General features: G+C 42.2%; 1 protein-coding gene across 2 annotated transcripts; it reads left to right on the top strand.

Moving 5' to 3' along the window:
* The first annotated feature begins 463 nt into the window (after positions 1-463).
* hao1 (hydroxyacid oxidase (glycolate oxidase) 1) lies at positions 464-15,516 on the top strand. Of its 2 annotated transcripts, none has more exons than XM_037091663.1 (8): positions 464-742; positions 8,097-8,248; positions 8,994-9,264; positions 9,432-9,604; positions 10,043-10,134; positions 11,741-11,899; positions 13,684-13,753; positions 13,847-15,516. In XM_037091663.1, the coding sequence occupies exons 1-8, from the start codon at positions 471-473 to the stop codon at positions 13,912-13,914; spliced, it is 1,257 nt and encodes a 418-aa protein (XP_036947558.1). In that variant the 5' UTR covers positions 464-470; the 3' UTR covers positions 13,915-15,516. The 2 variants fall into 2 exon arrangements, with proteins under 2 accessions (XP_036947558.1, XP_036947560.1); XM_037091665.1 differs by lacking the exon at positions 464-742 and adding an exon at positions 5,493-5,668.
* Positions 15,517-21,664: the final 6,148 nt, after the last annotated feature.

The raw sequence follows: 21,664 nt of genomic DNA, 5'->3' as shown, positions 1-21,664 counted from the left end.
TTGAGTTTTAAAACCATCATTCATGTAAACATGGGTTTTTTTGTACTCAAACACCTACAGTAAGAGAATAACTACATTGGAAGACTATTATGGACAGTTTACTGAACACATGAGCTATTGAAAGGAGGATTCAAAGTTCACAGACCGCTATTTCACAACCTAGAAACAGTCTAAACGCACACAGGATATAAACGTCCAGTTGGTTCAGACTCATAGGTCGTGGAGAGGGGGTGGGTTGAGATAAGTTTGCACTTCTTTCTGATCATGTGATTTGAATTGACTGTTTTCTTGTACATTTTTGTGTTTGTTTTTTAAGATCATACACAAACCAACAAAAGAAAGGTGTAGATGTTCGAGATAAATATTTTAATACATCAGTCTATCAACAATATTCACAAACCTCTGGAATTGCTCTGGGTTTGTAAAGACATGTTTTATTTATCTTATGCAAACTGAGCAGAGTGTAAGTCATGCTTCAGACAAAGCAGTTGAGGGCCGGTGAAGGCTCCCAGCAGGTTAATGATTGCTGCAGCTTTGCTTATCACTGCTGCATTGTGTGTGAGAGTGACAGTCATCTCAGTGTCCAGGCATTTGAGTGGACAGCAATGTCGAGGCAGCGTGTGTGTGTGTCGGACTTCGAGGATGAAGCCAGAAAAGTTCTTCCTAAAGCTGTTTATGACTACTACCGCTCAGGAGCTGATGAGCAAAACACACTGGCTGACAATGTTGCTGCTTTTAACAGGTACAACACACACACACACAAACATGTTGAGCCCTGATCACCAGTCGTAGCTGGCCTGACTTATAAGAAGCGCTAAGAGGCCACACAAGAGAATGACAGATTTGGACTATTATGTCTAAAATCTAACATTAATCAAGACATCATAACTTGTCATGACAGAGGCTCGTTTGACAGCAAGGAATAAGAGGACCATGATGGTTTCTTTCCGTATTTGGCTCCTGGCACCCTAGGCTGATTCAGCTAACTAACACTTGATGTCCAAATGAGTTGATGTCTAGAAAATTATTCATGACTGTGTTACAGCATTTGAGTGTAATAACACTTAATGACAAGTACAAGTTATTGCTTTTAACAATGGCCTCATAACAGCTGTTGTCAAAACCAACCCCACATGAGTTTATGTAATGTTAACACATAAAGCAATTTTGTTTTTTAAGTTTTGATAATTATCTTCTATGACATGTTTATGACATAATTGATTGAATGACACCAACAGTTATAGACATTCATAAAGACTCTGTTGTGTTCGTGTCAGGTTGGCTGTAATAAAGGGTTACCCAAAATAAATAACGGTGGACTCATTTCAGAATAATATATGTATTCCCCAAAAAGACTTGTAACTCTTTTCATTAAGTTTTTGTACAAATGTGCAGGTTTGTCTGAGGTTTTGTCATGAGTGATTTATATTCTGTTTTTTTTTAAACATGATCAATTACCATTCTCTTTTTTTATTCATTGTTTTGTATTGCTGTAAGCAGTAATCATACTCATCATAGGATTAATAGTATTATTAGGGCCCGAGCAGGGAAACCTGCAAGGTCCCTATTGTTTATCGAATTACAACTTTTTTTGTCTCAAATGATCGCATTTTTCACTGCCTGAACATACCCCAAATCTCACCAAACTTGGAATTTGAGTCACACCTGCTGAAAAATGTTATAATCTATTGTCGTCATGAATTTCCACCACTAGGCGGCGCTGTTTAAATTGAAGTATTCTATATATCGACATTGGTTGGGCGGACTAACAAAAAACAATTATTGTAAAATTATTGCTAGTGCCCTCCTGAGGATAGTGGATGAACAAGTTACCAATCCACCACTAGGTGGCGCTCTGGTGGCAGTCTAATATTTGGCACTGTGCCCACAACATAACAGTTATGTCAATGAAATTTATAGGGGTGGTATAGACTGGCCCCTGTAACTCACACACCAAAAATGACCTGCAGGTGGCACTATTATCAACAAAAAAAAAAGTGTTTTGGGTCAATAATTCCCAGATAATGCGTTGCACATTTTTAAACCTTATATCTACATGTTCCCTAAATTGAGCCTAATTGTGTGATGTAGGCCAAGCCCACTTCCGCAATAAATTTCAGGGCCCGTTCATCGCTGTTTGCAGCTTAAATTATTCTTGTGTTCATGTAACGATATGTGTCTTATTATATGGAGACTAAATTACCATATTCAATGAGAATCATCCTCAACCCAACAGTCCCCTTAATTCAATCAAGCTTCATTTTATATGACAAACTTCATTTTTATATGACAAATGGCCCTTTATCACGTGAAACCACCCATCACTGCTTAAGCATAATTTAAGATCACCAGATCTGGGATCCTCATTAAATTGTACATACAGTGGAGATCAGCCACCTAAATAAACCTGAATTTGTTCATCAACAAAACAGACAGAAGCACTCTATGTGAAATAAAGTGAGAAAAACCTCCGGGATATATAATTGAACTTGCTCACTCATTTTCCATGAAGAGTATGAATAATAATAATAATAATAATAATAACAAAGGCTGCAAGCAGTGATGAATGGGCCCCTTGCATGGGGTCATGCTGCTGTCAGTTTTGTCCACGCAACACCTTCTGTTGAGGAAGGTTTTTTTTTTTTTTTTTGGCCTTTTCTGGCTTTATTGACAGTGCAGCTTGAAGAGTGTGACAGGAAACAGGGTACGAGAGGGGGAGTGACATGCAGCATAGGGACCCGGGCCAGGAGTCGAACCTAGGTCCGCTGCAGAGCCTCGGCACATGCGTCATACCAGCCGAGCTAAGTGGCACCTGAGAAAGTTTTTCTTTTATAATTTGCTGGGCTGCTCCTCCTGCCAGTATTAAACAATGTATGCTGAAATCAGAAGAACTTTCTGCAATCTACATAAAGAACAAATGATGAGAGGAGTACACTGTGACCCTACAGACTGTTAAACAGAGTTTTGTATCCATTAGCAAGGCTGAATGGTCAAGAATTTGCAGAAAAAGCTGAATTTTTCAAAAGCAGAAAAGGCAGAAAGGCTGCAAAGTAAGAGGCCTGTGATTTTGGGAAAAAATTAATGGTTATTGCCAAAATATTTATAGATTAAGTAACAGGAGACATTGCTGAACTCCGTGATGTCTTTTTTAATTCCGGTAGAGTGAAAAATGAACCGTCACCTTATCGTGGTGGAGGGGTTTGAGTACCCGAATGATCCTAGGAGCTATGTTGTCTGGGACTTAATGCCCCTGGTTGGGTCTCCCAAGGCAAACAGGTCCTAGGTAACGGGTCAGACTAAGAGCAGTTCTAATGCCCCCGATGATGAGTATAAAAACAAGGACATTCACGTCGCCCGGAATGGGGTTACTGGGGCCCCACCCTGGAGCCAGGCCTGGGGATGGGGCTCACGGGCGACCGCCTGGTGGCCGGGTCTTAGCCCATGGGACCCGGTCAGGCTCAGCCTGAAAGAGCGGCGTGGGCCCGCCCTACAGTAGGTTCACCACCCGCAGGAGGAGGGTTCAGAAGGGGCCAGTGCCATGTGATTTGGGTGGCGGTTGTGGGTGCCCCGGCAACCCAATCCCCGGACGGTGACTCTAGCCATGGGGACATAGAATGTCACCTCGCTGGGTGGGAAGAGCCTGAGCTGGTGGAGGAGGTTGAGCGGTACCGGCAAGAGATAGTCGGGCTCACCTCCTCACACAGCCTGGGCTCTGGAACCTATCTCCTTGAGAGAGGTTTGACTCTCTTACACTCTGGAGTTGCCCGCGGTGAGAGGCGGCAAGCTTGTGTGGGAGGGTGATTGGGAGGAACGGCCTCCCCGATTTGAAACTGAGTGGTGTTTTGTTACTGGACTTCCGTGCTAGTCACAGTTTGTCCATAACGAACACCATGTTCAAGCACAAGGGTGTCCATCAGTGCATGTGGCACCAGGACACCCTTGGCAGGAGGTCAATGATCAACTTTGTGACTTTTGTCTGGGAAAAGTTTGGGGAGGAGGCCATGGAGGAGGACTACCAGTCAGCCTCGAGGAAATTCTGGCAAACTATCCAGTGCCGTAGGAGGGGGAAGCAGGTCTCCACCAACACTGTTTACGGTGGAGGCGGGGAGCTGTTGACCTCGACTGGGGATATCGTCGGGCAGTGGAAGGGGCTGGGGACTCAGAAGTGGATTCATTCATCACCCAAGCCAAAGTTACTGAGGTAGTTGGGAAGCTCCTCAGTGGCAAAGCACCGGGGGTGGATGAGATCCGCCCTGAGTACCTCAAGTCTCTGGATGATGTGGGGCTGTCTTGGCTGACACGTCTCTGCAGCATTGCGTGGCAGTCGGGGACAGTGCCTCTGGACTGGCAGACCGGGGTGGTGGTCCCTCTATTCAAAAAGGGGGACCAGAGGGTGTGTTCCAACTATTGGGGGATCACACTCCTCAGCTTCCCTGGGAAAGTCTGCTCCAGGGTACTGGAGAGGAGAATTCAGCCGATAGTCGTACCTCAGATTCAGGAGGAACAATGTGGTTTTCGTCCTGGCTGTGGAACACTGGACCAGCTCTATACCCTTCGCAGGGTGCTCGAGGGTTCATGGGAGTTTGCCCAATCAGTCCACATGTGTTTTGTGGACTTGGAGAAAGCATTCAACCGTGTCCCTCGCAGCATTCTGTGGGAGGTGCTCTGGGAGTACAGGGTTGGAGGCCCTCTGCTAAGGGCTGTACGGTCCCTGTACGACCGGAGCAGTAGTCTGGTTCCGTTGCCAGCAGTAAGTCAGACCCGTTCCCGGTGCATGTAGGACTCTGGCAGGGCTGCCCTTTGTCACCGATTTTGCTCATTATTTTTATTGACTGAATTTCTAGGCGCAGTCAGGGGTCTGGTTCGGGAGTCACTGGATTTCATCTCTGCTTTTTGCGGATGATGATGTCTTGTTGGCTCCGTCAAGCCGGGACCTCCATGTTCTGGGGTGGTTTGCAGCCAAGTGCAAAGCAGCTGGGATGAAAATCAGCACCTCCAAGTCTGAGGCCATGGTTCCCGACCGGAAAAAGGTGGCTTGCTCCCTCCGGGTTTGGGGAGAGTTCTTGCCTCAAGTGGAGAAGTTCAAGTATCTTGGGGTCTTGTTCATGAGTGAGGGAAGGAAGGATGGAGCGTGAGATTGACAGGCGGATCGGTGCAGCAGCCGCAGTAATGCGGTTGTTGTATCGGTCTGTCCTCACCTATGGTCATGAATTTTGGGTCATGACCGAAAGAATAAGATCCCAGATACAAGCGGCCGAAATGAGTTTCCTCCACAGGGTGGCAGGGCACTCCCTTAGAGATAAGGTGAGGAGCTCTGTCACACTGGAGAAGCTCAGAGTAGAGCCGTTGCTCCTCCACATCGAGAGCAGCCAGCTGAGGTGGCTCAGGCATCTATATCAGATGCCCCCTGGACGCCTTCCTCGGGAGGTGTTCCTGGCATGCCCCACCGGGAGGAGACCCCAAGGAAGACCCAGGACACGCTGGAGTAACTATGTCGCTCGGCTGGCCTGGGAACGCCTTGGGATCCTCCCGGAGGAGCTAGGAGAAGTGTCCAGGGTGAGGGAAGTCTGGGTGTCCCTGCTCAGGCAGCTGCCCCCGCAACCCAGCCCCGGATAATCGGAAGAAAATGGATGGATGGATGGATGAAAAATGAGGATCGACAAAACAGGTACTGTCCTCCAGAAATTTTGGCTGAAAATTAACATTGCAGCTTATGGGGGAGTTGCTGGAGTGCTTGTCGCTTTGGGGCTTAAATAAGACCATCAGCTGAAAGGCAACAACATTTCCTACATTTGTATGTATTGTCTATGTAAAGTAAAAGATATGGGATCCAAATCAAGCTGAAGACAATTTTTGTCCAGTTTTTCCAGCTGCTCTCTCCACTTTAGCAATGATGTCACACACTCCAGCTCATGCAATACACACCCATTATAAAATCAGAAAATGAGCTGCAAATCCTTAAAACTAAAACTGTGATGATTTCAAAAGGGTAAAATATTTTAAAAAGCTGAATACATGCCCAATCGTTCAAGGTCTTCTCGCTCTTTAAACACTGGAATGGTGTATCTAGCTCCAAGTATGAGGGACAAGAAGAGGTTGAAAGTGGATGAGTTTTGAAGAGGATTTGAAGATTTTCCCATTTAATTCCAGTTACACTATTTAGACTGCGACTAGAGCGCCACCGATTTGCACCAAATTTGGCACAAAGCCTCATCAGGCAATGGAACATAATTAGCAAATGTGTTGTGGTAATTCGACCGTATTTGGTGAAGAAATGCAAGACTGTCTCTTTTGAACACAATGTGCAGCATTTTGTTGCTTTATATTTTTTATTTGTTTCTTTGACAATCAAAATTCTTTTGATAACTTTTTGTCAGGAGCATCCACAGATGATTTATGCAAAGTTTGATGCAAATTGGTCAAATTGCCTAGGAAGAGTTCGAAAAAGTCTGTTTTTCATTTATGGTGATTTTTGTGAATGGAAAAGTTAGTGGGCGTGGTGTACACCAAGCAATTCAGCTGAATCGAGGGAACATGCTGATATAAGGTTTAACAATGTGCAACATATTATGTGGGAATTATGGGCCAAAAACGCTTTCGCATTAAAAACAGTGCCACCTGCAGGTAATTTTTGGGGCGTGAGTTACAAGGGCCAGTCTACACCACCTGTATAAATTTCATTCCCATAAGTGTTATGATGTGGGCACAGTGCCATATATTTAATTAGACTGCCACCAGAGCGCCAGCTAGTGGTGGATCGGTAAGTCCTTTGTCAGATATTCTCAGGAAGGCATTGACAATAATTATCCCAAGTTTTGTGTTAATCCAATGAACCAATGTTGAGATAAGAAATACTTAAATTTAAAGAGCACCACCTTGTGGTCATCAGCCAAAATTTTGCACAGAGCCTCAGGGGCTCATGGGGAAGAAGTAAACTGAGTTTCATGTCATTTTTTTAAATAAGTTTTTGTCAGAAGGGTCCACAGATGCTGTATGAAAAGTTTGGTGCAAATGGGTGAAATTGCCTGGGAGGAGTTCGAAAAAGTAGGTTTGCAAAATTTTGCAAATTTGCAGAAAAAAACAGAGGCGGAAATGGGCGTGGCCTTTATCACAAGATTCAGCACAATTCAATGAACGCGTGGATATAAGGTTTTTGAATGTGTGACAAAGTATATGTGAGTTGTAAGCCAAAACGCAATTTCCTTGATTATGTATTAAACGGGCCCTCGCAGTCGGGGCATGCTGCCATAGGGGCATGCTGCCGTTGGGGCTTGTTCATGCAAAATCTTCTGTTGAGGAAGCCGTTACATTTATAATTTGGTGGCTTGGTCCCACTGGGATGAAATAATGTATGCATTGGGCGCCGCTTAGCTCGGTTGGTAGCGTGCGACCCAGGTGCCGAGGCCCTGTAGCAGACCTGGGTTCGACTCCCGGCCTGCGTGTCACTCCCCCTCTCTTACCCTGTTTCCTGTCACACTCTTCAGCTGTACTATCCCCGATTTTGAATCATACACGCTACAGTGCTGTGTTGTAAGGTGTCTGCTGATGTTGCATAACTTTTGGGGTGAGATGTGGAGCATGTTAAGAAGCGTAAAACACAGTGTAAATTTCTCACCCAATGCTGTTAGCTGTCAATGCTAACTCCATTTACAGAGCCCTGTAATGGTTGGACCAAATGTGTTCCCGTCTTCGGTACTGGCAAGCCAAGGGTAGCTTGAGCAATGAAGCTGCATGATTAAATCGACCGAAATTCTCCTTTTAAGCTGATAAAAAGCTGATTTTGTGAATGGGCAATCTGACCAAGAGTCATGCTGTGTCTTGATTTTATCCCTATCATAGTACTGAGGGGACACACCACTGACTTTACTTCTACTGACACTGACACTTCGGCCCAAGATGTTAGACAGACTCAGTGTTTCCATATTGTCACACTCAACAGACAAACCTCATATGCAACATGAATAAATTAAATAAATTAGAGACTGTTACAACAACAAGAATAAGGGCTTATTGTGTAACATTATGAATCTATGTCACAGAAATGAATCAAAATTTTGTTAAGTTTTTCCATTTTCCTTTGTGTGTGTTTGTTGCAGGTGGTATCTAGTCCCCCGGGTGTTGAGGAATGTGTCCACAGTGGATTTGTCTGTCTCTGTACTGGGCAAGCAACTCAGCATGCCTCTTTGTGTTGCAGCCACAGCAATGCAAAGAATGGCTCATTCTGAAGGAGAGACCGCCACAGCAAGGGGTAAAAACACACATGCATACAGTGTGTGAACTAATACAGAATACAATTTGGGAATATAGAATGATTTAGAATTGATCACATTTTCTATTTGAGAGTATCTCTAACATCCAATAATGAAATAATTTCTTGAAAATGAAAGAACACGTGAAGCTTTAATAAAACCTAATAATCTTAGTGCTGTACTGTAGGCAACTGGACGTTTCACGTCTAATCCAAGAGGATTCTTCATTCTCCAGTGGAGTCCATACCTCAACACAGGAAACATAGATATGTGTGTTTAACTCAAAAACTCATGAAATTGGACAACCTTGGGCATCCCAGTAGCTCAGTTGGTAGAGTGTGCAACTCATGTACAGATGCCTTTGTCCTAGCTACAGCAGCCCAAGGCTCAAGTCTGACCTGTGACCATTTGCTGCACGTCATTCCCCCCTCTCCCTCATCTCATTTCCTGCCATCTCCAAAAGCCATCCTGTCAATAAAGCCATGAGAGGGCTAAAAAATACTTCTGGGGACATGGACTTTGCCCAAAGGCAACAAAGTAAAATTTGACATGTTTACATCAGTGCAGTGTTGTCTTCTTTCATATATATGGTGCAAAATAGGTTTTCATAGTTTTATAAATCGCTGAAGGTGTCCATGATTTGAAATGGTGCTAGGTAAAATCTGTTCATAATTCATGATGAGCCCTCTTTCAAACTTATCTGGAAAACACCCTTAACACTGTTAACATGATATGTCAATCCAGCATGCCAGGCAGTGGGAACAGGGATGATGCTGAGCTCCTGGGCCACCTCCACTATAGAGGAGGTGATGTCAGCAATGACTGCCTCAGTGGGTGCTGGGGGTACCCTGTGGCTGCAGCTTTACATCTATAAAGACAGAGAGCTCACACTATCATTGGTCCGCCGGGCAGAGGAGGTGGGCTATAAGGCTATCTTTGTTACTGTGGATACACCATACCTGGGGAAGAGACGGGACGACATGCGCAACCACTTCAAACTGCCCCAACATCTAAGGTAGGAACCAAAAACACACGAGTAAGAGCATCACTTCCCAAATTCCACAATGGAAATTATAGAATGCATGGTGAGCTCCCATCCTAACTCCTCACTGTGTGTGTGTGTGTGTGTGTGTGTGCGCGCGTGCGTGCGTGTGTGCGTGCGTGCGTGCTGCGTCTCCCCAGCATGTCTAACTTCTCAACGGCCTCCCTGGCTTTCTCTGAGGGGAGCTATGGCAATAACAGTGGTTTGGCTGTTTATGTAGCCAAAGCCATTGACCCCACTCTATGTTGGGACGACATCACCTGGCTGAAAAAACACACGTGTCTACCTGTAATCGTGAAAGGAGTACTGAATGGTATACATGCAGATACACACACACACACAATGGTGTTTCATATGATTCCACAAAAATAAAATCTTTAATTTTGCCAATTGAATGTACATTTAGTTTTTACAGACTAAACCAGAGCTGTTATGTTTTTTACAGTAAAATCACAGAAAATAATGGAGGTTCGTGGCCAGTTTTGTCACATTTTAAGAAAAGCTTGCTTTTCCAATTATTCACATATATTTGAAAATGGGCCTGTAACTGTATGGGGCCTTACTCTCTACTCACAATGTGACAAGTCTTTTAACTGTGATATTATGTGGCTGACTTTGTCTCATTCACACACGTGTGTGTGTGTGTGTGTGTGTGTGTGTGTGTGTGTGTGTGTGTGTGTGTGTGTGTGTGTGTGTGTGTGTGCGTGTGCGTGCGTGTGTGTGTGTGTGTGTGTGTGTGTGTATGTGTCAGATGAGGATGCTGTCCAGGCTGTGAACTATGGTGTTGATGGCATCATGGTATCCAATCATGGAGCTCGACAACTTGATGGAGTACCTGCAACGGTGTGTGTGTGTCTTTTCCAAGAACTAAAACAATGTATTTTTATATAATAAGATCTTTGGTGAAAGTGGATTAATAATTAGATGAAATTTAAAAAATGTGTACATACAATGCAAGTAACAACAGAGTGAAAAAAATAGGGTGACACACCTCTGAATTGACCATTCAACAAGGTTTTTTCACAATCCACTGGATGTGCTGAAAAAATGCTAAGTTTTAGTATATTTGTGTGATTTTTTAAAATGATTTTTAAGTGAGTTTTTGAAGATTTGAATGGGATTTTTCATGCAATTTATATTTTGTTATAAGCCACTCCCAATTTTAATGATCATAAGCATATTTAAGCAGTCTATTGAGGTGCAACCCTGCATCCTGTACACTGAATTTCATGCAAATCCATGCAGCAAATGAAAAGATATCAACTTCTCTCATTTTTGGCACCCCTCTGCAGCTTTTTACTGGCCAAAAGTACTTAACGTGATAATAGTGCCGACTGCTAATAGACATGTATAGGTATGAGGTATGTGCATAGTTATACACCAGTCCTTTCAAGTTTTACTTACATACATTAAATTGTTTGGGCAGCAGTATAAGTTTTATATGTGGAAGGACATTTTTTTAATAAAAGTCCTTAAGTGAACAGTTGGGTCTCCTGAACTACTGGTGAGGGCTGCATTGCTCAGAACCCCAGGCCCATGCATGGGCCCCTGACAACAATGATTATGATGATGATAGTAGGAGCCAAGCAGGACCACATCAGCAGGGCCAACCACGCTTATTGAGAACCTGCGAAAGGAGAGAGAAAGAAAGAGGGAGAGAGAGACAAAGAGAGTGACATAATTACAATTTAAAAGACTAAAGCAATTTTTGGAGTCACTTTGTAGAGTCACGTTCAGATTAACACCAATAAAGGAATGCTATAAAGAAAGAAAGGAAAGGAAAAATATTTTCATCAGCCCCACGTTTCAATGCAGATAAAACATCTTATGAAGAGACACACTCCACATAAATAAAGGCATAGTTACCATAGACTTTCTATTGAAATGCGTAACTATACTTGAAAATGCATGCAAAGAACTGTGAGAATTTGTGCCCATCACTGAGTTCTAGTCAGGGTTGCAAAATTAACGAAATATTGGGGTTGGAAGCTTTCCATTGAAAGTCGCAACTGCTGTACACCCCAACGTGCACTCAGGTACAAGATCCCATTCAGTGCAGCTTTTATTAGATTGTGTGTCTCTAACATGTTTAAAGCCCGACACCGTAAGTGTTTTTGTCTGAGTTGAATAGCAGAAAATTGCTGGTCACCAAATGCACACTACAATCAGTTTTACTTAGCTCTAGCCCATATCGATAGTTTCCTGTTAGTACGCCATACTGGTAAAAGTTTGTGTTGTGCTCTAGCCTTGAAGACAAAAGAGGTCACAAAATCATTTGAATGCCTCGATTGCCGGTTACAAGAAACACTTCTGTGCTTCTGAGAACTTTTGTTGGAATCTGGGATATGTGGATGATAAGATAAACATTGATTATCATCAGACACATTTTAAATGTATTTTATGTGACAATGTAAATATAAAGTGTAAGAGTTTCTGTTTGTGTGTGTAGCTTGATGTGTTGGAAGAGATAGTAAAGGCAGTACAGGGTCGCTGTGATGTCTACATGGATGGAGGAATAAGGCGAGGGACAGACATCCTGAAGGCCCTAGCTCTGGGAGCAAAGGCTGTCTTCATCGGCCGACCAGTACTGTGGGGCCTTGCCTGTCAGGTGACGTACCTCACTTATCTACAATCTCATTAGCCTTAAAGCTGTAGTCTGTAACTATTTTTTGATTATATTTGCTAAAATTGTCGTTATGATCTGACATTTGGTAAATCATTTTTTTCTTTTGCTGGCACAAATCAATGGAACACACTTCCAATAGAGCTGATTACATGTGCAGATTTTAAGACATTTACATGTCACACAAAACGTTGGATGCAGTCTCTGCAAACTTGAAGACATTTGTGTGTGTGTGTGTGTGTGTGTGTGTGTGTGTGTGTATTTGATGGGGGTGGCATATTCATTTATAAAAGTTGGCGGGAGGGGGGTGAATTGTTTTAATTTGTTGTACTGATGTTGGAATGTGTGTATTCAACCCAGTGCAATGCATCTCTCCTTGTTATATACAGGGTTAATGTTTTATTGTGCACTGCCCCTGTTCAAGTGAAATAAATAAATAAATAAATAATGATAATAATAATAATAATAATAATACTGGGAAGTGCTCTTCCCCCACGCAGGTGCAGTGACTGCTCTTACCTGATCAGATATGCTCAAGCTCAAATTGTAAAAAAGGAGAACAGACAACAACAACAGGGCCGAAAAATGCCCCACCATCGCCCACGTCATGGAGAAGAAATAAGAACACTGACGAAGACAAGCAGTGTAAAAAGTGTAGTGTGTGTGTGTTGCTTACACATCCTGAATTACAATTTAACTGTGACAGGACAGGATGCTTCCTATTAGGTTAGTGTAAGACTGTGGTGATGTTTAGGTTTACATGTCCCTGGAGCTATTTATGAGTTCTGTGGGTGCGTCAGTACAGTACAGAGAGACCATCCACTTAGAGACGGTCCACTTTAGGTGACATCAGTAGAGTTAGGTGTTACGTCCCAAGATGGTTAGGGGATGAGGGGAGTAACACAAATAAATGATAATTGGGGGTAAATAAGGCAAAAGGAAACTGTAGCAAATAGTAACGCAAAAACTGCTATATTGCCCACACAAGAAACACTTATTAGCTGACACGGCTATAGTCACAAGAAAAAAACCCTGCAGGTTGCAAAGCGGCTATTGGTTAGCAAAAGTGTCTTTCAAGTGACCGGGCCGTTATAATGTTAGTATGTGTTCAGTACACTCTGAAGTGGTTGAATTGGTTAAGAGAAATAACGTCATTCATGCTCAGAAAGGCAGCACTGCAAAAATGTTGCACCAGGTAATGATTACGGGGTAACTACTAACTAACTAACTGGAATATTGTTTGTTACTCAGGATATCTTCAGTGATTGGCATGAGGTACTCGTCATTGTAATTTAGTTGTATTGATCAGAAATGGGCTTTTTTTGTTGTTGTTTTTTGAATGCGCCAACTTGGTGATCTAGCTTCCTCTGTTACCGTGGTTACAAGCCTGCTCCTCTGTGGGGAGGGGCTTTGAAGGCAGGGCTGCAGCGCAGCAGAGAGGAAGAAGGAGGGACCTGGGAGCTGTATCATTCAGATATTCTGGCTAAGTCCACTTTATTCTCAAAACTCCAGACTGCAGCTTTAATTAGGAGGAGGGCTTTGTGTGTACAACGCATCTGAATTCAATGGAACTGAATTTCAAAAAAGCATATCAAAGTGGTCTTTTTATTGGTGTTTTGTCTATCTGAGTCCTTTACGTGTAGTAAAACATAACTGGCTCTATATAAGATGGTCATTGTTAAACAATAACTAAACTCACAAAAAAAACTATACTCTCTAGCAATAAGACTTTAATGTGACATAACTAAAGACATGCCTTGTGTGTGCAGGGGGAGCAGGGTGTTACTGAGCTTCTGGACCTTCTAAAAGAGGAGCTGCGATTGGCAATGGCCCTGTCAGGTAACCCACACATAAACACAAAAACACAGAAACACACATATTGTCACCCATCAATCTTTTTCTCAGTGTGTGTCTGTGTGTGTGTGTGTGTAGGTTGTCGTTCTGTATCAGAGGTGAGCAGGTCCCTGGTCAGGAGACTGGAATTCACCTCGAGGATGTGAAAGAAGGACCTGTTGGAGGAATCACAAAACGGATGGATCATTGGACACATTAATTTTTTTCAAAATGATTTGCTATTTTTGGCAGTAAGACGTGTTTGTGAAAATAGTATATAATCACATCTAATGTAAGGTTGAGTTGAAATACTGGCCAATGTCCTGTTGTCAGTGAATTAAGTGGCACTGATTTTACTCAAGATGACTTTGCTAGTCATGATTAGTATCACTCAGCATGTGACAACAGAAATAATGAAGGACCTTTCAGAATTGGAATCACACATAGATTTATTGCCAAGAAGGATTTTACACCAACAAGGAATTTGTCTTGGTGGGGAAGGTGCATACATTTAAGACAATAAACATTAAACAAAAGGAGACATAAAGTTTGGGATGGGATAAATAAAGATACATAAAGATGGAAGAGCTGCGCATTAATGTACAAAAGTTAAAAGTTATACAAATGTACAAATTCTGCATTATTGTGAGGCAATGATTTAAGGGCGGTGGTGGGTTTGAGTGCAAGAGAGCAAGAGTCAGTCATAAGACATGTGGCAGGAGGTTTTGTTCCTGATGGACCTCAGCCTCCTGCCAGAGTGACAAAAAGTCTGTGACCGGGATGGGAGTGGTTGGCCACAATCCTGCCTGGATGCCTCACAGCCCCGGAGCTGTGAGGTCCTGAAGGAATGGAAGGTTGCAGCCAGTCACCTTCTCATTAAATTGATTAAATTACCAAACAAAACAAGACAAAACAACGTGCACCAACAGTGTGGCGCCATTCAAGTTGCATTGTGGGAAATGTAGGATTAGCAATAATTACAGATTCTCAGTAACCAAGGAGGATTGACTCTAGGGAAGGGATCAGCAACCTTTGCTATCAAAAGAGACATTTTTGCACCCCTCACCAAAAAAAATCTGTCTGGAGCTGCAAGAGGAGCATTTATTTTATATTTCCACATGATGTGGCAACTCTACAGGGAGCTATTATGCTTACAGTATAAGGTACTTGAACTTTGCCTTTCCATTTCAATGATGATGTTTTGGTGCATTTATGAAATAAAAGAACTAGCCCACAGTAAATAGAGTAGCAATACACAACTATAGCTGCAGACCTACTTTAGTCCTCCCTGTGTTTGTGAAAATGTACAAAAGTAGCCTTATCCAATAATAAATAAAACACAAAGCAGCAGGCTAGATTTAACAACAGTAAAAGTGAAAAAAAATTGCAAAACAATTTTAGAAAAAACACAGGACAGTTTAAATGTAATTCTAGTCACTTTCAGTGTGAGTGAATCCTTTTTTATCTTTAGCCACACACAGTGATCAACCCTCAGGCTTGAGCATAAAACACAATGATTTTAACTCAGAATCTATTTTTTTTTAGTGGGCGGTTTTTGTCAGTAAGGGGCGGGCCTGGGGGGCATGCCAATCGCCAGTGTATCCCCAAATATACTTGGTTGAGCGTATTCACCAATCGGACAGCAGGGTACAGCAACACCACTAGGACAATCGGGACAAACCACACAATGACGTATTGTGATTTGGTGTCTTGACTTGAATATTTGCAAAATGTCACACAGAGCAAAGAACTTCAGTATGTTTGTCTGAGTGCTGTCTTTTCTTTCCTCCATCATTGACATTAATCTGATAAAATGCTGATCATTTTTTGTAACTTGGACCCTGTTGCAAACAGACATTTTTTATTTTGGTAAAACTGTTTTGTTAATATTCTCGATGTAGGCTACTTCTTTCTCCCTGAAAATTATAAACGTAATATAAAAAAAAGAAGAAAAAGAAAATAATAATAATGATAATGATAATGATAATGATAATGATAATAATAATAGAGATAGAGGACCTGTAGTTAATAATAGGCGTCAGCAACTCTCGATATGAGAGCAGCACAGAAGCCTATAGCGAGTACTGCAATAGGAATTAAAGTATCTGTATTGTCTGTCGAAGTAAATGATATGGCAAGCTATGCATTTCTTAGATACGAAATTAACATTACCTCCTTGCAGTCGGCCATGGTTACTGATGGTTAGTGACGGTACAGGCGGAACACGAACAGTTGTCAGGCGCATACCGCCACCTGCTGTACGACAGTCATCATTTTACATTATTTCTTATTCTGCACATCACTCTTGTGTCTCTTAAAAAGAGTGTTCATGGCCATCTTTGCCTAACACTGTTCTGTAGACCTGCAGTAGGCTAATCGTTGCCCTATTTACTGCATGAACTGTATGTTTTCCCCCTAATTGGGCTAAACAACTGCTTACATGAAATCTCAGTGCCTGGTCCTGTTTTAATGCATGAACGAGCAGTTTATTTGCCGTCCCTTCTCCCATCCTCTTTAATGCTATAAGAGAAATGCAATTTGGTCAGCAGCGTACACTCAAATACTGATCCCAGTCTGCGATGCTGTCTGCTACTGGACCAGGTCTGGATACAAGTTTGAGTAAATAAAAGCCGGCCTCAATTAGAAGCCGGTCTGTTTCGAGGTTATTAATGTTTTCGATCCAAATCGCTGCTTGGCTGCATGTTCTTAATGAAATGCTGATTTATGTTTGGAAACATGTTGCTGTGTTTGCTGACAGCGCTCGCTGACTGTTCACACCTTTTTTTTCTCAACCCAGCACGTCTGGACAGAGCTGTTCGAGCCTGACCATTGAGAGCTCGGACTGACCCAAGGAAGGAGCTGTAGCCTGTATGGCAGTCTGTGGCCAGAGCAACACATTTATAAGTTTAATTGCTAGTAAACTTAAATGAATGTGTGCTCCAGATCCAGCTCTTTCCCTCTATAACTCTTTTAAACAGTAATAATGAGTTGGTTATATTATATTTTTCCATCTTTGCTGAGCATATGATTTGCTCAGAGTTAAATAAAAGCCTCTCCCATATAGAGACCCTACTATATTGACACATATCTGCATCTGGACATAGGCTTTTGCAGTTGCGTCGCTAGGAGTGCAAAACATCCGGGGCTTTAGACCCGCAGACAGTGTTGCCTCAGTTACCTTGAAAAAGTAATCTGATTACTGATTACTCCTTTAAACTCATTCAAAGCTTGATAGTACTTTGTCGCCAGCACAGAGTGTACAGCAACCTTATTATTCTCATCTTTAGCTGACAAACTCAAAATAATGACTGTATTTCCGGCTAGCAAATGTGCATCTCTCTCCTCCCTCCATTGTTGTTTGTGTTTGTGTTGCTGCGTGGTGTTACATGCGAGTTGTCCTCGTGCTGAAAACATGACTTGTCACAGACGTGACGTCACTCCCAGAGACGAGAGAAGAAAGCAAAAATATATTTTTTTTACTTAGGAGAATGACAAAAATAATAGTAACACACAGTGACTTGGATAAGTAACTTTAATCTAATTACTGGTTTTTAAATATTAACGTGTTAGTTTACTCATTACTGGAAAGGTGGTGAGATACTGGCATCACTTGAAAATTGGGCTGTTAAAGGTGCAATTTCAACGTAGTTTGTGAAGGAAAGGAAGGCCAATCGTTGAGGTCCTCCTTGTCATATATTAATCACAAATAAATCAAATTTTCCCTATAGGCCTACTGAGTAAAGTTTACGTTAAAGATATTGTAGCCTGTAATAAGACCTGTGTGCATAGGCTATTAGAGCAGGTAGAACATTCTCAATTATAATTTATTGTCTTCATTGTCTATCTACAGTAGGCTTTGCATATATGCGGCCGGCTCAGCTCGGAGCAGCTAGCAGAGTCCAAGTGAAGATTTGCCAGCACGAGAGCGGCCAAGACGGTCATTTTGACAGTTTTCAAATGTATGTGTGCAATAACTTTGACTCTATTTTAATCTAGAATAGTTTTTATATAAAGTACGTTAAAACAGAGAAAATATGAAATAATGACCACATATCATTTCGCGAGGTTTCATTGTTACATTTTTTTGTGCTTATTTGTGAATTTACTTGTGAGTTAATTATTATATAGTTGCATTATATAGCCTGGTTGGCACCATGGGAAAACACAAACTGTACCCGAAGATGGCCAGTGTCTTCTATAACATCCTCGACCTGGCTGGGGACCAATGCCCGCATCTTATTCAAGGAGCAGCAGGAGAGCCCGGAGGAAAGTCCTGCAGCAGCTGCCAAACGTTGGACACTTGAAATGTCACAAGCCCGTGTGTGGTAACTGTGCGAGGAGAGCAGAGGTAATCTGCTGAGACTGTGACCAGGGATCACAACAGCTCTTTGTTTTTGTTTTAGATCAGCTCGTTTCCAGCTTTTTCGATTTTTTTTTTATTATATATCTTTTATATTGTAGTTTCTGGGCTGTCTTCCTCAAAGGTGTCGGCACATAGTATGTTGATAAAAGAATTCTGCGGAGGCAAGGCTGGGTGGAATGATAGAGCAGTCTTTATTAAAACAGACTTCAAGTGGCCTAGCGTCCGAGCAGAGTGTGGCCGCACATCTGGTGTTCTCCAATCTAGGGCAAAGTAATGCCAAATGCTTTGCCCCCTGCCCTATCAGAACTCCTACACCTTCGATCTTAGGAATTCTACCAAATGCCGCCACCCTTTTCTCTGGTGTGTGGGCCTTTTTTAAAGTCTAACTGCCTACTTCTCCCAATTGGTCACTTTGGTGGATTCAAGATCTACATCTATCCAATGGGAAAGAAGAGAAGGATGGGTCTCCCTCACATCCTCTATGAAATAACTCTAGTGTGTGTTACTTAACTTTGCTGATGTCAGCTAAAGTGGACAGGATGGTCTCTCTATACTTAGATGACAATGTATACGTTGAGTCAGCTCTAAACCTCTGGTGTGGGCTCCTTCCTGTAGCTCATCTCTGATGCCCACCTCAGGGGTGATCAGGGCTCCTGGTCATGGGGGCCCTCACACTGTCACATTCCCGCCGTGGTCTAAGGGGAGCAACTGGTCTTGTCTCATCCTGTCTTCCTCCTATTCACTATTGTCTTAGAACCCAGGATGTGTAGGAAACACACAGATACTACAATATATTATATATGAATTATATATATAAAATGTTTCATAATCAAATAAGTTATTTTTAATTGTTAACTGAATTTTCTCTATTAAAATCTTGTGTAAATATATGCAGTAATTATGGTTTACTATGTGTGATGATATGAGTATTGATAAATGTAGCTATAATTAAACTTGTTAAAATGTACATTTTGTTGTTATTTCGTTTTTTTTTTTCTTCAAAGTAATAATATTCATATTCAATAAAATTCATCACTCAATTGGGTATTTACAAGAGAGATTATAGAGTTTAAAATCCAGCGGTCCAAATGATGCTTACGGCCTGGAGTTCTATAGCCCCGGATGCCCAGGTGTAAAGACGTGCCTGATGTGCTTTTCTCATATCGAGAGTTGATGATGCCTATTATTATCTTTATCTTTATTATCATTGTTATTATTATGATTATTATTATTATGATTATTATTATTATGTTTATTATTTTATTTTATTTTCTAACCCTTATTTTCTTATTTTTTTAATATTACATTTATAATTTTCAGGGAGAAAGAAGTAGCCTAGATCGAGAATATGAATAAAACAATTTTACCAAAATAAATGGACAAAAATGTCTGTCTGCAACAGGGTCCAAGTTACAAAAAATGATAAGCATTTTATCAGATTAATGTCAATGATGGAGGAAAGAAAAGACAGAACTCAGACAAACATACTGAAGTTCATTGCGCTGTGTGACATTTTGCAAACATTCAAGTCAAAACACCAACTCACAATACATGTCATTCAGGCATTCAGGGCTGTGTGGTTTGTCCCGTTCGTCTGAGGGGTGTTGCCGTACCCTGCTGTCCGATTGGCGAATACTCTCAACCAAATATATACGGGGATACAGTGGTGATTGGCATGCCCCCAGGCCCGCCCCCTTACTGACAAAAACCGCCCACTGAAAAAAATTCACTAGCGTGTGAGCAGGAGGAAAGATTTCCGAGCGAGGAGAGGAGGCTTCCGCGAGCGAGCAGTCTGTGCGCGCGCAAGCAGGGCAAAGTATTGCCAGCGGACTCTGCGCACGCTCGAGCTGTTTTTCTGCTGTGTACTGTTCTTTAACACTACTGAAGCTGCTATTTGTTAAATTTATACATTGCTAAATTGCCAGTATATCTCGTTTCTTCAGACTTCAATCCACCAAACACAGAGTCGGACTGGGAGACTTTTTCAGGCCAGGAGTCAGTCATTTACATGACTTACTTGCATACGCATCTTTTTTTAATGGCACCATAGCTGGGGGGGGGGGGGGGGGGTGAAAAAATTTAACAATTTTTGGCATTTGGCCGCGTCATCCTCTAGCGCCTCTATGTTTTCCTTCTCTCTCCCTCTCGGCACGGCCTTTTGTGTTTTTTTTTTTGTTGTTTTGTTTTATTTTTTTAACCCATCATCTAATCGTCGAAGCCTCGTCTCCTCTCCCGGTCCGGTCACTACACACACACACTCCGCAGCAGGTACCAGACACACGTCATGCCCTTCTTCCACGCGCTGTCTGTGTGGTTGATACGAACTGTTGGGGCGGGTGTTAATCAAAACAAACCAATCGTCTTGTCCTCCTCACATGCCTCTGATTGGCCTGGCCTGCCTCTCTGACTTAGAAAAAAAGTCAGATAGCCGCAACGCCGGGATCTGCACACTGCTAGCGGAAACGCGCGCTGGAACGCGCGCAACAAATGCGGAAGTAGATTACGGACCAGTCATTTTAGTGATTTCTACGGCAAAACGCGGCTTAAAAGTATTGACTTGTTCTCTGTCGGTTTAACGTGTGATAATATAAGTATATATTTATATCGGGGGCCCATATTTTACTGATTTTGTAGATTTGAGAGGTTATGAGAGGTTAACATTCTTCACATTCCTTATGGCAGCCTTTTTCCTGTCTTTGATCAATTTGTTCTGCAATCAGATTTTCAAATGTGTAGGCTACTACTGAATGGGTGTTACATTTATAGACATATATGGTTACATTTGCTCAACCAAGTCGAAGTTCATGAAAAATAAAATGTGTGTGTGTGTGTGTGTGTGTGTCAGGAGAGGGGGTGTATGTCAGAGCTGGTTTTGAGCTTGCCAAGCTCTGCATCCCTGGCTGGCTAAGACAGATACACTGATACATGTATAGAAGTGTTTATTCATATGAACATGAACATGTTCATATGAATAAACACTTCTCATTATAATGTGTCTAACCTCATTTGACCATCATCATTGCATACAGAAACTGTGATTAGACAGCTATTATTGAGTTTTTCCTTCTTTGTGTTTAGCTTGCACCAAGAGCTATTTGGCTGCCAAGCCTTCCTCGGGCTAATGTCTGGTCGCAGGAGAGAAAAGTGGATGAGGTATGACTAAGGCCTACTCAGCAACAGGAAATAAGAGACTGCTGTGTGCACAGCTTCACAGTGACATGATTAACCCCTGACATCCTGGATCAATCTATTGCACTGGATGGACGGACCTGGTTCTGGGCAGACAGGAGGAGGAGGAGAGAAGGTGGACTCTGTCTACATAATTAATGCTTAGTGCTCAAAAGCAGTTAAAGTAGATGGACAGTGTTCCAGATGTTGACCGACATAGCAGTATTAAACAAACACCTATACCTTTTTAAAAAAAAAAAAATTGTTAAGCAGAGGCTGAGATCTTGGTGGGCAACGCCCAGACGCTCAGGAGTCAGTTTGCTCAAACTACTCTGACTAAACAAGCAGAGATTAGCACAGCATCAGTCATCACATTGACAAGCGTG

The sequence above is a fragment of the Acanthopagrus latus genome, chromosome 24 (genome assembly GCF_904848185.1).
Source record: "Acanthopagrus latus isolate v.2019 chromosome 24, fAcaLat1.1, whole genome shotgun sequence".
NCBI classification, from domain to species: domain Eukaryota; kingdom Metazoa; phylum Chordata; class Actinopteri; order Spariformes; family Sparidae; genus Acanthopagrus; species Acanthopagrus latus.
The sequence above is the reverse complement of the archived record's forward strand: the minus strand, read 5'-3'. Positions and strand labels throughout refer to the sequence as shown.